Genomic DNA, 15,286 nt, shown 5'->3' with positions numbered 1-15,286 from the left:
CTTGCAGCGGCCAATCAAGCGCCTGCCGGGAGCAGAACGGGAGTGGGAACGAGAAGAATATCCCGGTCAAGGGCAGAGGCAGCTGGAACCAGGAACAGGAGCAGATGCTTTCACTTCCCCAGGTAGGAAATTAAGGGGAAGAGGCGCGAACCAGTTTCCCGACGCCCGGCTGCTCCGCATTCTGCCCTGCTCGAAGAGTGCGATTTCCAAGCCCGCCTGCGAAAGGGCGCCGCTCCGCGGGGAGAGGCGGTAGCTGCGCTCCGGCGCCTCGGGATTCCCCTCCAGGTTCCCCTCCCTGCCGCTGGCCAATCAGGAGTCAGGGCGAGAGGAAAGGGGCACACCGCGCGCTGTGACGTCACCCGGCGGAAGCCGAGAGCGGCGACTGAGGGTGGGGAGGGGGGAGGAGCAAAGAGAAGAAGAGCTGGGAGGCGGGACACCCGCTCCCCCCGCTCCAGGCGATTAAACGAGCACCTTTAGGAGCCAATAGGATGAAGCGGGCCCGTTTGGCAGGTCCGCCGGCCAATAAGAGCTCGGAGCAGGCCAACCGGCGAGGCGCCGCCGTCCAATCGCGATCCGGAGGGCGGGTTAGGAAGCGCTGAGGCGGCTTCGGGATCCTGCCTGCGTTTTGTGAGGGAAACGGGTTGAGGCGGAGAAGAAGTGGAAGGAACGGACGAAGCCCGTGAGGGAATCATTGGTGGGTATCTGCGTCCCTCCGGGGCTGGAAAGGGGGCCCCTCTGCGAGGAAATGTGGGGAGGGGCGCCGGTGTTTGTGCGGTTTTAGGACCCTCTTAATGCTCCGGTTGGGAGTCGCTTCAAACTCCCTTTCAGTTTTCTCCTCTAATGTTTTCACCTTAAGGACGAAGGGCGAGCCATGCTATTGCTATTACACGTATTCATATCGATTTAATAACATTTTTGAATGTTTTAATTGTGGGGTTGTTGTTTTTTTTTACTGCGACCCCATTATTTTGTTCTTTCCGCAAAGCGCTTTCCGTCAGGCGGTGTGCAAACTTTATGCAGTAATTAAAATATTCTGCATTGTTCTATTTTATTCTATTCATTTATTACATTAATATACCGTCCTTCATAGATATTAATATAAACTAATATCCCGCCCTTCATTATTTGAGAACATCCTTCTGCCTCCCCTCCCCCAACCACTTTAACACCACTTTTAATTTCCTTGGAGAAAAAGGCGGGTTATAACTACAATAGATATCTGTAATCACCCTCATCCTCCAGCCCTTCTTCAGAGGGGGCTTGGGGTCGCCCCCTCTGACCCTCGCAAGGTCTCTCTTCTTTTCCTACTTAGTGCACGACAGCCTCTCTCTCTCTCCCTTGAAGGCCCAGAAGAAGAGGCTGTTTATGGGAGAACCGGTTGGCAAAGCCACTGCGCATAGGAAAGCTACAAGCTCCGTCTTGGCTCCAGCCCCTAATAACCGGGGAGAGTGTTTTCGACCCATTACTACAACAGAACAAAATTAAAAATACGACCTCTGTATGAGGGAAAGCTAGGCTTATGGGGTTGCTGACCCGCCAGAGGCTGCTTGTCCCTAGGTAGGGATCTGGCCCCAGTTCGCCCTCTTCTTGGTTTGACACCCATGTAGTGTTGCTGTTGCCAGTGTGGTGTAGTGGTTAAGAGTGGTGGACTCGTAATCTGGTGAACCGGGTTTGATTCCCTGCTCCTCCACCTGCAGCTGCTGGGTGACCTTGGGCCAGTCACACTTCTCTGAAGTCTCTCAGCCCCACTCACCTCGCAGAGTGTTTGTTGTGGGGGAGGAAGGGAAAGGAGAATGTTAGCCGCTTTGAGACTCCTTAAAGGGAGTGAAAGGCGGGATATCAAATCCAAAATCATCTTCTTCTTTGTCTCAGTTATATTCCGCTCAGAGGCAGATATGGTTATGTTCTCTTTATGCTCGGAACAACCCCGTGGAGTAGGCTAGGTTGAGAGGAAGTGACTGATATAAGGCTCTTCTTGGCTGAGGCTGGGATTGTGTATGGGGACTCCTTTACGGAGGAAGAAAAGAGTTGGGGTGCACATGTTGGGAGTGGGGATGCCCACCCGCCCTGCTTTCAACTTGGCTGAGTTTAAGGTTGCCTCCCCCAGCCCCAAACTAATCTAGAAGGGGTGATGGGGAGAAGCCCTTTTCTAAGGCAGGGGAGTTTTGATACTACGCTCTGTGTGTGATTTTTCTAATTGTTTTCTGTTTCTCGTATTTCTCGCCTCACCACACACAAATTGGGTGTGTATTCTTTGTTAATTTTATTTAAAAGCTTATTTTCTGTTAGCTACATGTCACTGAACAATCTTAGGCATGTTTACTAAGAAGGAAGTCCCATTGTATTCAGAGGGAGTTGCTCTCTAGTAAGCATGTGTAGGATTGCGGCATTAAACTGTGGAAGGCAGCATCCGATATGTTGTTAAAAGATAAGAAAAGATTCTTTTTCCTGTAACTATATAGTATGTGCAAAGCACTCTTAACTGCTGTAAAGTGTTGCTGTAATGAAAAATATTATGCGTTTATATAACACTCAGTGTGTTGTACAACAAGGCAGTAGGCTACATTATTATTATTATTATTATTATTATTATTATTATTATTATTATTATTTACTACTACTACTTGCCACCAAAGAAACAAACATAATGTCCAGGTTTCTCACCTCCAACTCTTGTAAGTACAGGGTGGTGATGGTGCCAGATTTCTGCCCTGTGACAGCTAGTGGCCAAACAGGCGATGATGTATTTGGGGAGGAAGTTGGGTCTGTGAGAGAGGGTTCACATTTGGTCATCCTCTCTGGCAGAAGAGCTGCATGGGGTGAATAATGATTCCATCCATACATATTGCACACCTACCAAAGATCCTGAGCATATTTAGCCCTCGAGCACACATCCCCACTCTTTTCACAATCTCTGAAAGTAGGTATGGGGATTATGGTTCCTGGTTGAGGGTGGGTCTGTTGTAGTCTCCTAACTTAAAATATTTGCATTCCCAATAGTTTCTTTTAAAATGTACAGGAAAGTGTCACAAAAGTACATTTTGCTTTCCCCTACCCTTTTCTTTTAGTCACTGAGGATCTGATCAGTTGCCTTCACTCAAGAGTTCTGTACTGCTCTTTTTAGTCAGCTCGTCTGAGGTAAGCTGCCTTAGGGTTTCCTTTCAAATTGGTGTGTTTGGAAATGCATGCTACTTCTGGAAGCATCTTGTGCTTCACATTTCACAAAAGAGGACAGAGTGCCATATGACACAGTCTCCTCATCCTTCAGCATAAACACAAGGCTAGGCATGGAGGAGGCGACTTAGCTGAGGGGAGAGTGAGAGAATTCCTCGTGCACCTCATAGAGTTCTAGAAGGTGCAGTGACAATGGTCCATGCAGGACTATGTTGAGTCTATGGAAAAGAACGATGGCTTTGTCAATGTTTGTGCTATTTCTAAAAAAAGAAATGTTGCCGCTTTCCTTCCAACTCTGTGTGAAAGCATAAATTGGCAAGCAGTGATGAGATTCACAGCTTGTCTGTGTTTCCTTTAAGCTGGTGGGCTTCAATGAGATGAAATTGGTTTCAAGTCAATTATGCTGTCAAAAGGGCTGTTTGACTGCTGCTTAAACTCTTGGGACAAGAAGGGACCCTGCTGATAAGCACTAGGGGAGCCCTCTGTGAAAGGGATTCTGAGTAGGAAGGGAATGAGTAAGCATGCTTGGGAAACAAAAAGGTAGTGCCCTTTTTTCTCCCCTCCTTAGTTCCTTGAACAGCAGGGCGATGGCTGCCGTGGTGGAACAGGAAAGTGAAACCCAACTCTGCAACAATTGGTAAGAAAGGAAACTTGTTTGTTTCAGTAACTGCCAACTCAGTAACTGTGTGTATGCAATTGGGTTGGTTGATTAGCTCTGTTTCAGAACCATTGCTCTAATTTATCATGTTTATTTTACTTGTTTTTAGTAAACAAAGCTAAGAACTTGGAAGTTGTCACCCTTGCTTAATATTTATTTGCAATTGGCATCCATTCACTGCTGCTAATGAACATGTGAAATGGAAAATTTTCAGCAGGAAAAATAATTTAAGAAATATTGTGTCCCAATCTGGGGTTGTTGTTTGTTTCTCCTCAACAAGCCACAATTGCTAGCCCATCTTAAGCAAGTATTCATATTGGTTTATGGATTGTAGCTGGCTAGGGAGAAACAAACTGATCCCTGGTTTGGAAATAACAACAAATCATGGCTTTCTTATTTTCATACTTGCACTAACTGGAGTGATTGTACAGTATGCATACACATGCTGCTCCTTCATGGTAAACCACAAGAAGCCAGAAATCCTTGCTTATGGTTGTGTGAGTGCGGATGGGGGCGGGGGCGGCGGAGAGACTGGTTATGGTGGAGGATGGGATTAGTGCAGCTGACTCAGGAGCTGGTGTGTAATTGTGGCTTTTCTCTCCTTCACTCTCTGGAGATGTGAGCTTTGTCTCCTGAGAGAACATCCCTGCTGGTCCATGAAAGGGGGAATGAATTGAATAGTGCCCAAAAGACTGAGCTGAGGACTGCAAAATCCCTTACTGCCATATGCTTGCTCTGTGGACTGTGGATGCAGCTTCAGTGCCACGCAGACGGCAATACGAAGTAATACTGGTTGAGCTTGCAGGGTTTGCTTGGGTTAGCTTTCTTTTAAAAAATCATTTCTTTTGCACCTTCCTCACCCAGCAGCTCTACTCCAAATCAGTGTTCTAAATCGCAAGTCCATGTTATCTTTTGCGCTTTGTCCGTTTTGTTTCCAGCAAAAAAGACATTCCTGCGGCAAACTTCACCATCCATGAGATCCATTGCAGTCGAAACATAGGGGTGTGTCATATCTGCAAGGAGTCTTTCCCAAAATCAGAAATGAGGAGCCACCAGGAGCTGGAGCACACGCAGGTGACAAGCAGCCCCTTTCCCCTTTTATGCCACGGCTTCTCTGTGGTAGGCAGGTTTAATCACACGCTGGTTTGTGTGTCTGTTTGTTTTTCAATCTTCAGGTTGTCTGTAAGTGCAGCATGAAGATGGACAGTGGTCTTTTGCAGGAGCATGTGGTCAGTAAGCATATCGTTGACTCGTCTTTACCTGATGATGCAGGGTGGGACTAACAAAAACTGCAAGGAGTGGATTATGTATGTGAGCCTTCAGGCTATTAAGATTTTTTTTTAGGGCACTTGCACATGTTTCTTTGTGGAGAGCAACAGTCACAAGCAGGGGAGCATTTTGTAAACAGGAGGAGAGTTGGTGGCACAGTGCAGGATGCAGGCTCTTCCCTACAGAGGAGAGGGGCCCAGAGATGGGCTTCAGGGCTAGCTGCTGGTATAAGAGAGCTTCTTATGTGCCTATTAAGGGCTGCTTCTCTGGGTTGGCATTTTTACCAACCTGCACTATTGCCCCACCTAGTGTTTTTTTTCAAAAAAAAAATTTTTAGGGGTGCTCTCATTTTGACTCAAGAAAATCACCATTTTATAGCTCCAATTGGGAAAAATAAATACAGTAAATGGACAAACGTACAAAGATTCACAAAATGTTAAGGGATATGTGTACCCCTGCCGTCCCCCCAGAAAAAAGCACTGGCCCCACCTAACTCTATATTAAAAATCCATTTCTAAAATGGAGGTTGCAAAGCAGCCATGTGTTGTGGATTGTGTGACTACACTGGTGTGGCGCGCTACAGCCAAGGAGTGTGATTGCAGCTGGCTCTTGGGATTTATTTTGCCATGCGTTCACCCTAATGGTCACTGGCCCCTTGCAAGTCTGATTCAGTGCCCATGATAAACTGATGCTGGTATTCACAACAGCAAATGCAGCTCCTTTACGCCATCCTAATTGTGCAGGCGAGCTGCTCTTCAGGATGTTAAAACTTCATGCTTGTTCCTTCAACCTGTGCTGGCTGAGACTGATGGCCAGACAAATGCAAAGAGGTTGCTCAGACGACGACCTTATGCACAATTTCCTTGCTGTCTTACCATAGGCTGCAGAGTGTCCCTTGCGCCCCGTGGCCTGCCAGCACTGTGATATTGAGCTTGCATTCAACAAGCTCCAGGACCATGAGGACTACTGTGGCGCTCGAACTGAGCGATGTAGCCGGTGCAGCCGCAACATTCTGCTCCGAGATCTGAAGGAGCACCCTGAGGACTGCAAGAGGGAGGCTGAGGAGGCAAGAGTCAGCCAAGCCCGGCCCTGCTTGAACTCCGAACCAGTTTTGCATAGCGTTCAGACAGTCAGGAATGTCCTCCATCAAGACAACTCTGCACGATCCCTGCCAAGGTTGAGCCGGTTTCCTGAAAGTAGGCTTTATAACTGTCTCTCGGGTGACCAGCTGCCCAGTGAGCGCAACAGAAGGAACGTTGCTCTATCGCAGCCGGATCAGAATCAAGGTAATGGCAGCAAATGATCACTTTTTAAAAGAATACTTGGCATTTTACAATGTGCCCCCCCCCCCTCACACAGTGTTCAAGAGTGCATTCTCAGTTAATTGAATCTAACCTTTTTGTGCCCCTCTTCCCAGTGGCAAAAACCCTTCCCAAATTTTCATGCTTTCATGCTGTGTCCTAAATTTTATCCTTTCTGGGTACAGTGGTGCCTCGCAAGACGAAATTAAGCCGTTCCGCGAGTCTCTTTGTCTTGCGGTTTTTTCGTCTTGCGAAGCACGGCTCTTAGCGGCTATTAACGGCTTAACGGCTTTAAGAAAAAGGAAACAAACTCGCAAGAACTCGCAAGACGTTTCGTCTTGCGAAGCAAGCCCATAGGGAAATTCGTCTTGTGGAACGACTCAAAAAACGGAAAACCCTTTCGTCTAGCGAGGCATTCGTCTTGCGGGGCACCACTGTATGTTTACATGGGCAGTTGGTGGATGGATCTTGGGACTGTTTAAATTCAACCAGCAGTCATTTTATTACTTGCTGGAAGATCCTGCTGCAGTTTCCTGGCAGCTAGGAGGGAGAAAAGTTGACCATGCTGGCAGTTCTGAGGTGTAATGACTTCAGCCCTCTGGAGCAGAGACTCTGTTGTGTAGCTTCATCATTGTTCAAGTACACATTCCAGCCAGGGACGACTCCAGGAGAGTGCAGAGGGGATGTGGTATGTAGGGAGAATCCAGAGGATGAGCTAGGGAGGCTTGGAGGGCTGCATATGTCCCCCAGGCCTAAGGTCCCCCCCCCACCCTGCTTGGTGTATTGCAGATGCTCAAATCACCTGTCTTCAGGGGGTATTGGCTCTCCTTCTCTGCCCTGCTTTCTTGAAATACAGTTTCCAGCAACCTTTTTGCATGTTCTGCAAAATGTAAGCCCATCTTTGGGTATGTTGTGCTGATCTTCTTTTTACAAATGGAAGGTCAGACAACGATCATGATGATGGTCTGCCTTTGTTTCTAACATTTGGTTATATTTTGTCCCATGAAGTCCACCTGGAAAAGATGACAGCCCCCTTGCCTTTCGGCGGAGAGCCAGATTGCAACCTGGATTACCTGCTGGCTCTTAGCTTGCAGCAGGAAAACAGCTCTCATGAGCACAGTGGCACACAGATCCGGAGGGATCTCTGGAAAAATATCTGTCCCGCCAGAGCTAAAGCAGCTGAGGACTTTGTTGATGCAGATGACCCCGATGTCTTCCCTCAGGGTTTGCTGGCACCTGCTAATAATGCTTTAAACAGGCCCAAAGGTAAGTAAACATTTGCTGTTGCTCAGAGTCATTGGTTGAGGTGATGTCATGAAATGGTTGCAGGCCGAAACCATTAGGAGAATGTTGTAAAGGCTTTGGCTTCTGTGAGGGGTGCAAAAGTGCTGCCAAGGTTGGAAGGGGACCCGAGGGCAGCAGGAGATCTCTGTTCCAGAAGGGAGAGGCGAGATTGCCTGTGTTTCGTTGGCATAATTTTGTCTTTTAGTGCTGCTTGTAATATTTATTTTTATATAACATCCCCCCCCAAAAAAGTATTTGTTGTGTGCTGATGTGGTTGTAAACCGCTCTCACACTTGTCTTGAAAAACGGCATGCGTATTTTATTTTATTTATTTATTTATAAATAAAGGATTTTGTAGAGGTGCTGGTAGGACTTAAAGTTGAGATTTTTTCTTAACAACTTGCCCAATCTTAAGCATTGTGGAAATTGCTGTGTGAGAAATCTCTTGATTTCTGCACAGATAATGAAAATAGGGCCTTAAGTGATGGGGGTGGAGAATGGAATGAGTGGAGAAGTACTGAGAATCACTTTTTTTCTGGAATGAGATGGAACTTCTTGACCTCGAACAGAGGGAGCTTGAGTTTGTCGAAGGCTCTTGTGAAATCCCCCAACCTGAAGAATGCTCTGAGTATTCTGATCCTTCCTCCTTCTTTTTTTACTGAAGTGCCCTGAAGTAAACTTTTTGCATCAGAGAGTTAATTTACTAATGTGGCTAAATGTTTGGACTTTAGCTCTGTAGAGCTGGGCTGAGGTCTAGTCTCGGCTACAGATTTGCTGGCTGACTCAAGGTAACTCATTATCAGCCAGTGGGCTTTATAAAATGGGAGGAACAGTCACCTGCCGCCTCTCTTGTTTTTACAGAGGGTTGTGTTTGTACAGTGCCTTGCACATGAGTGTGACTGATAGAAATTCCAAAGAGGAGGCAGCTAAATAAGTAATGTAACCTTGTCCTTCCTTGCTTTGCAGCTGAAACACTGCTGCCTTGTGAGTTTTGTGAGAAGCTGTTCCCTGAGGAAGATCTAATCCTTCATCAGGTTTTGTATATATCACATTTTTTCCCCATGCTGTTAGAAGGGCGAAATTGGCAGATATGCAGATAGGGCAGGTGGTCCTTTCTTATGGCTTCCCCAGTGCACTGAAGGCAAAGTTGGGTAGTTCATGACAACTGGGCCAAAGCTATAGCTGTCATCTACTATCTGGTTTGGAAAGAGGTTTGTCTATCTGTTGCCCTTGTGTTCAGGTGTCTCTTGTGATAGCATTGGTGCAACGGTTCACGAGATGGAGGAGCCAGTTTTCGTCTTGTGTGTGGATACTGTTGGACACCATTTTAAATCCAGTTGGTGGACTGAACCATTCCAAGCTGCCCAGATTTGGACAACTCTGAAGATACTGTTGCCCATTTTGGCATGATGGTTCCTGAGCTTGAGGACCAGATTTTGGTCTGTGTTTGGATACCAACAGTTGTGTCCACCAAGGGTACAGTTTTCTGGCTGCAGGGAACATACTGGCAAAGTAGCACCCAGCAGGATTAAACCCTCCTACAGTGTGGTTTGGGGAAGAGATTCAGTCTCTCCTTCCTCCTCTCAACCATATAGGGTTGAAAATGTTGGTGACAATATCACAAGAGGCGTCCTAACACATAGAGAACAGTCAGACAAACCTCTTTTCAAAATATAAAGTATTGTATTATAATGACTGTGTTTTTAGTTGTCAACTGAAGTGTCTGAATTATCACCTTCAGAGACACTGTCATGAAACAGATCTGAGACTTTCAAAAAAGCATTCTGTGAGGCTTTCTCCCCAGATTATCTAGATTAGTAGATGATGATACAAAATTGAAACAGCAAACTCTTGTTATGGTTGGAAGCAAAAGGGGTGTGTATAATCTCATCTTTAAAAGCAGATATTTCTGATAGTAACTGAAAAGCAGTGTCTGTTCCTGGGAGTCACCTGTCCTCTTATAGCTTTGCTGGCTGTGTCTGATATGCTTGCTTGCCTTGTGTTGTGTTGTGTGGATCTCTAGAAGAAGGAAACTAATGTAAGTCCCCCCCCCTTCCATTTTCTATATAACAGACTGGCTGCAGTCCTGTCAGCGCTTTGGCATCCTTCAGGAAGAGAAGCTCTTTTGTCCCTCAGGCTGACCGTCTTCAGGATCTCTGGGAACAGCTGCAGAGCAGTCAGTCTGCTGGCAGCAGGGAAACCGTTCCTCTGCAGCACGACTCCTCCAGCAGCCTCATGCTCCCTTGTGAATTCTGTGGCGTCCAGCTGGAAGAAGAGATCCTCTTCCATCACCAGGTGCAGAGAGCTTGCCTTGCGCTTGTCCCTTGTGGCGGGTGCGCTGCAGGCAAGCCAACTCACTCCTCCTTTGGGAAGGGCCCCCAAATAACCGGCTTTGTTTATTGATCCAGGACCAGTGTGACCTGCGCCCAGCCACTGCCCCCTCAATAGGAAGAGCCCCATCACAGCAAGGGACTCCGGCTGTGGATAACCTGGAGAGAACAAGCTCGCCAGATCTGCCTAGAAGACGGATCCGGCATCAAGGTATTGTCATTGGCAAGCTAAGCAGGTTGTCAGGTTAAGAGCTCAGGAGAGCAGAGTAGGAGAGCCTCTTTGCTGCCCACAGCAGGACAGTTCTGGAAATGGGGGATGATCTGACTTGTGTTTGCCAAAGGGTACCTGTGCACCTCATTTGCAGAGACTTGCCATTTCATTGCACTGCCGTAGAGTGATATGCAGGATTGTTTCCATTCCTGCTTATTGTGGTGCTTGGTGTATCTTTATACTTGCAGCCAATGGACATGCAACCCTTTGGATTAAAGCCCAGAGGATTAAATTTTCAAGGAGTTGATCTTGTATAGTGTGGCAGCACCTGTGCTTTGGAACATCCTGCCTAATTGATATTAGGCAGGTGCCCTCACCGTATTGTTTTGGATGCCTGCTAAAAGCATTTATTTCAGGAAGTCTACCCAAACATATGATTTTGTTATGTAGATTAGTTTTAAAAGTTTTACTGATTTTTAAAATCTGTTTTAATTTATTGTTTTGTGTAAGTTTTTCAAAGGCTTTGTGGATTTTAGCTCTTTTTATCTACAGTTTGTTTTTGTTTTTAATTACGCACCACCTAGATGACTCTTCAGTTAAGTGCTTTATAATTCTTTCTAAATAAAATTCTCAGTGGCTGGACAGTGTTGCTGTTCGTCCTCTTCGAAGGTGAACTGTTTGTTGGCTGTAGTGCCTGGGGCAGTTTTAACATCAACCAGCCTGTGCAGCTCGTTCAGGTCATCGCTTGGGGCCAGATCCAGCCTGCTCCGTATCTGTGGCCATTTCTCTCCAGCGCAGTTCCTCACTTTCTTTTTTCCTGCTTCAGGGGAAATCTCACCTCAGTACCTTGAGGAGTTCAGGCAGCAGAAGCCTCCCCACCCCATCAGAGGGAATCCCTCCCGCAACAATCTGGTGGCTGCCAGACACATTCAGCAGGACCCTCCCAACAACACAAGAGACGACAATCTTGGGCCTTCAGAACGAGGCAAACCCAAGGAGCTGGGTATTGGTGGTGGTCGTGGAAGAGTGCTGAGTGACCATGCAGCTGCTGCCCCCCTCCCTACCAGGCGCTGTCCCTTCACTGTCTCTCCTAGTGGCTATGTGCCCAGCTTCCCTGTCACAGTTCCAGCTCGGCCCAGGTAGATGCTGGTTGCTTGAGAAAGGGGCTGTTTATCTTGTTATCAAGCTACAAATCTGTTTCTTGCCTGTAAGTTAATGGCAGAACCAAATTCTCTGTAGTACAGAACTTCCTGGTATGAGTCTCCTCCCATTGGCAGGATCATGTGGACGTAGTGGTGTCCGAGTCCTGCCTGTTCCCCACTAACTGGTCTTGAGGGGAGCTGTGCTCTAACCTCTGTGCAGCATCCTGGGCTTCCTCTGAAAATACTTTGTGGGGGCTTTTGCTCAGGTGGTTTTTGACTGGAGGCAGTAGCAGCTCCTCTGTGATCTCTTGAAGAGGATGCTGCTGGTTCTTATTAAAGACTTTCTTGTTACAGTCTGCACTTCATTGATGTGCTGCTCTTGACCATTAATTCAAGGACTGTTTGGTAGATTGGTAGTTTTGTTTTGTTACAAAATCCTAAAACAAATCTTGAACTACCCTGGGAGGGTTGAGTCCTGAAAGTCATGTTAGAAACCTTTTAAGAAAGTTGCTTAATAATGTTGAAGTGAAGGAAGTTTTAGATTCCAATGGCAAATGTTGCCCTTAACTCTTTCTCTCTCCCCTCCTTGCTCCCACAGCTTGAGAAGAGAAGGTGTCAGGAGTCCTGCTAGCCCTTCCCATTACAACAACACCAAGGTAAGAACTGTGGCGGGCTCCAGTTCTCTCTTCAGGCTCATGGTTCTCTGCGAGTTCAAATAATCAAAACTCCTGTGTGGATGCACATACATTTTTAGGGCTGTCACCCCAACCCCAAAGAAATCATAGGTTGCATTCCTAAGGTGGAAGCAAAAACCAGAGGTGCTTCAACTGCCTCATCCCAAAGGCCCCTGTTTGCAACAATTTTCTGCCCAGTTATGGGAGGGAAATCAGAGGGAGAAATGGAGGCCAGCTCCTGAGCTGCTCTAAATCTCTGCCAGGGTTGGGAGTGTGTTGGGCTATTGAGTTAGCTTTGGATCCAAGTTCTCCCCTAGTTGTCCTTCTCCTTGGTCCTGTCTGCATCAGTTCTGAGACCAGTTGGAACAGTTAGGGGTTTCTATAGGGGCTGAGAGGAGAGATTCAACATCAGTGAGGAAGACCTAACATATCCGTATCATTGCAGTCCTAGTTGATCAAATTAGTTAAAATCAATTACTTGTTTATACATAAATGCACATACAAGTAGGACAAGAAAAAAGCACACTTTGTTTCAGATGTTATATTTTTGAATACTGTGTGCCATTTTAGAGGCATTCCTTGCTGTGTGAATGGGAAGAGTGCCTCTCTTAAGCAAAAAGGAATGAAAGCGCCCTTTTAGTGTGTTAAAGCTTTTTCTATCAAAGTCTGCAGCCACATATTCTGCCTCTGAAGTCTTGAAGGGGGGCACTGAAGCTGTCTATCTTGTCTTTCAATCATCTGGCTTCTGTGGTCTTTCCAACACTGCATTCAATCATACCTTTGCAACTATGAGGCTCAAACCTGCTCATTTTTAAAACGCAAGTTAAGATCTGTGCCATCGTACCTTCCTTTCTGTATGATTTTTCTGGACTCCCATAGAACCAGGACGTGGCTGTGCATGTGCTTTGAAGTTTGAGCTGTAGTTCTGACAAAACAATGCTACAGAACTTCTGAATGGGGAGAAAAATTCTAGTTGATTGCAGATTGCTCTGTCTCCTTCTTGCTGCCCAGACACTGCCCTCCTTCAATTCCTGCCATTCTCTTTCGCAGGTGAAACCGTGGCATGCTGAATCGGACTACCCGGACAAAGAGCAATAGGGAAAGGGGCCTTCCCAGGGCAAGTGGGTTTGCCTTTGCTTCTGTTCCCTCATAAGGTCTGGCTGCAGTAGGGCTGGTTTCAGTGTGACACTGATTTAGCAGTGGGGGGTGGGGGAGAGGGATAGGGAGGTGGGTGGTCATAACCACAGCTGCAGGCCAGAGAAGTGGTGGCAGGAACCCTTCTCTCCTGATTTAGGGCTGCTTTTTAAAAATGTGCAATGTCCTTGTGCCCTGAGGTAAGGGCCAGGGTGTGTGTCTGTAGGGGATCAGATTCAAATGTGTCCTATAGTCAAAACAACTGAGCTGAGAGTCTTGTAGAAGTTCTGCTTAAAATGCTCAGCCTTGAGGCGTTGTCCGTGTGCAGCGCCGTTAATGACACATGGGATTGTGTGTTTTAGACTTGTGGCTGGCCTAGCAGCTACCAGGCAAGGCCTTGTGAGGAAGCCTGGGTTGGTTGCTGCTTTGGCTTAAGCTCAACTTATTGGGCTTCTTAACCTGTACTTTTGGTGCTCTAACTGCACTTGGCAATCTATTTCCCCAGTCAGGAGTGTGTAACCAAATGGGAGGAAGAAGAAACACAGGGAAAAGCCATAACATTTCATTATTCTGCCACTGTGTGTGTGTATATAGCCTATCTTTAATACCAGAAGTGCCCAGTTTCATTTCTGTAAAGACAACAACAACAAAATCAAGACAGGCTTCTGTTCATTCTCTTTATGCTGATTATTCTGCTATACTGGAGACTGTCTCAAATTTCTTGTAATAAACTTTGTATCTCGTCGTTCTTGCGTCTTGTGCAGTAGCAGAGCTTTTGTCATCCTCCATCTGTTTTAACTCTGCTTCAAAATTTACTGAATAGATTGAGATTTGAACTCAAAACCAGTCCCCCCCCCCCCAAAGTACCATTTTGTTAGATGCCACATATGAAAATATAAACCAGAGGAGCAGTTTCTCAAACTGCAGCAGTCACTGCTGTGTCCTCATGTGACCCACTGCTCCATCACTTGCCCTCCAAAGGGGTGTATTGCCTCTGCCCGAGTTATTTCATTTAACAAGCACCCTTAAAATGGTGGGCTGGGCTCCTTACCATTGTGCACTTGAAAATTCGGAAGTTTGGGAAGGGAAAATCACCACTGTTCTCTTTACAGTAAGCTCACAACTTACACACATCTAACTTGTGAGCATTCAGATTTACACACTTGGCAAAAAAATTAAAAAGTGGGTGTGTGTTGGGGGGGACGACTGCTTTCCCCCCTGCACATACATCCAGCCACATTGCAGGAAAGGTTATGCTGTGCCAGGGCTACTTGTGCTCAACTCTCCTGTGCCATAATAATAATACATTATTTATACCCCGCCCATCTGGCTGGGTTTCCCAGCCACTCTGGTCGGCTTCCAACAAAATACAGTGGTACCTCGGGTTACATATGCTTCAGGTTACAGACTCCGCTAACCCAGAAATATTGCTTCGGGTTAAGAACTTTGCTTCAGGATGAGAACACAAATCGTGCTCCGGCAGCGGGAGGCCCCATTAGCTAAAGTGGTGCTTCAGGTTAAGAACAGTTTCAGGTTAAGAACGGACCTCCAGAATGAATTAAGTTCTTAACCCGAGGTGCCACTGTATTAAATACAATAGTCTGCTTTTGTCCCCCAATAGCCAAATGACAAAAGGCAGCCCAGCTCTAATCTCTGCTCTCAGCAACTAGCTTGCCATTTTGGCACATATTATGTGTTGCAAAGGGGACGCAGGTGGCGCTGTGGGTAAAACCTCAGTGCCTAGGGCTTGCCGATCGCATGGTCGGCGGTTTGAATTCCCGCGGCGGGGTGAGCTCCCGTCTTTCGGTCCCACCTCCTGCCCACCTAGCAGTTCAAAAGCACCCTTAAGTGCAAGTAGATAAATAGGTACCGCTTTATAGCGGGAAGGTAAACGGCGTTTCCGTGTGCTGCGCTGGCTCGCCAGGTGCTGTTTATTCACGCTGGCCACGTGACCCGGAAGTGTCTCCGGACAGCGCTGGTCCCCGGCCTCTTAAGTGAGATGGGCGCACAACCCTAGAGTCGGACACGACTGGCCCGTACGGGCAGGGGTACCTTTACCTTTACCTATGTGTTGCAAAGGGCTTCAAGGTGGATTTGGCAAATGCCCGG

At 46.8% G+C, this 15,286-nt stretch overlaps 1 protein-coding gene across 2 annotated transcripts; it reads left to right on the top strand.

Annotated features, from left to right (window-relative positions):
- The first annotated feature begins 49 nt into the window (after window positions 1-49).
- TRAFD1 (TRAF-type zinc finger domain containing 1) lies at window positions 50-13,922 on the top strand. Of its 2 annotated transcripts, none has more exons than XM_028741326.2 (13): window positions 50-122; window positions 3,069-3,138; window positions 3,743-3,811; window positions 4,771-4,906; window positions 5,008-5,061; window positions 5,982-6,387; window positions 7,411-7,668; window positions 8,653-8,720; window positions 9,760-9,981; window positions 10,095-10,227; window positions 11,054-11,366; window positions 11,968-12,025; window positions 13,094-13,922. In XM_028741326.2, the coding sequence occupies exons 3-13, from the start codon at window positions 3,762-3,764 to the stop codon at window positions 13,139-13,141; spliced, it is 1,746 nt and encodes a 581-aa protein (XP_028597159.2). In that variant the 5' UTR covers window positions 50-122; window positions 3,069-3,138; window positions 3,743-3,761; the 3' UTR covers window positions 13,142-13,922. The 2 variants fall into 2 exon arrangements, with proteins under 2 accessions (XP_028597159.2, XP_028597158.2); XM_028741325.2 differs by lacking the exon at window positions 50-122 and adding an exon at window positions 576-694.
- The last annotated feature ends 1,364 nt before the right edge of the window (window positions 13,923-15,286 follow it).

Source organism: Podarcis muralis, chromosome 7, assembly GCF_964188315.1.
Source record: "Podarcis muralis chromosome 7, rPodMur119.hap1.1, whole genome shotgun sequence".
NCBI classification, from domain to species: Eukaryota; Metazoa; Chordata; class Lepidosauria; order Squamata; family Lacertidae; genus Podarcis; species Podarcis muralis.
This window is presented reverse-complemented; position numbering and strand designations above follow the sequence as displayed.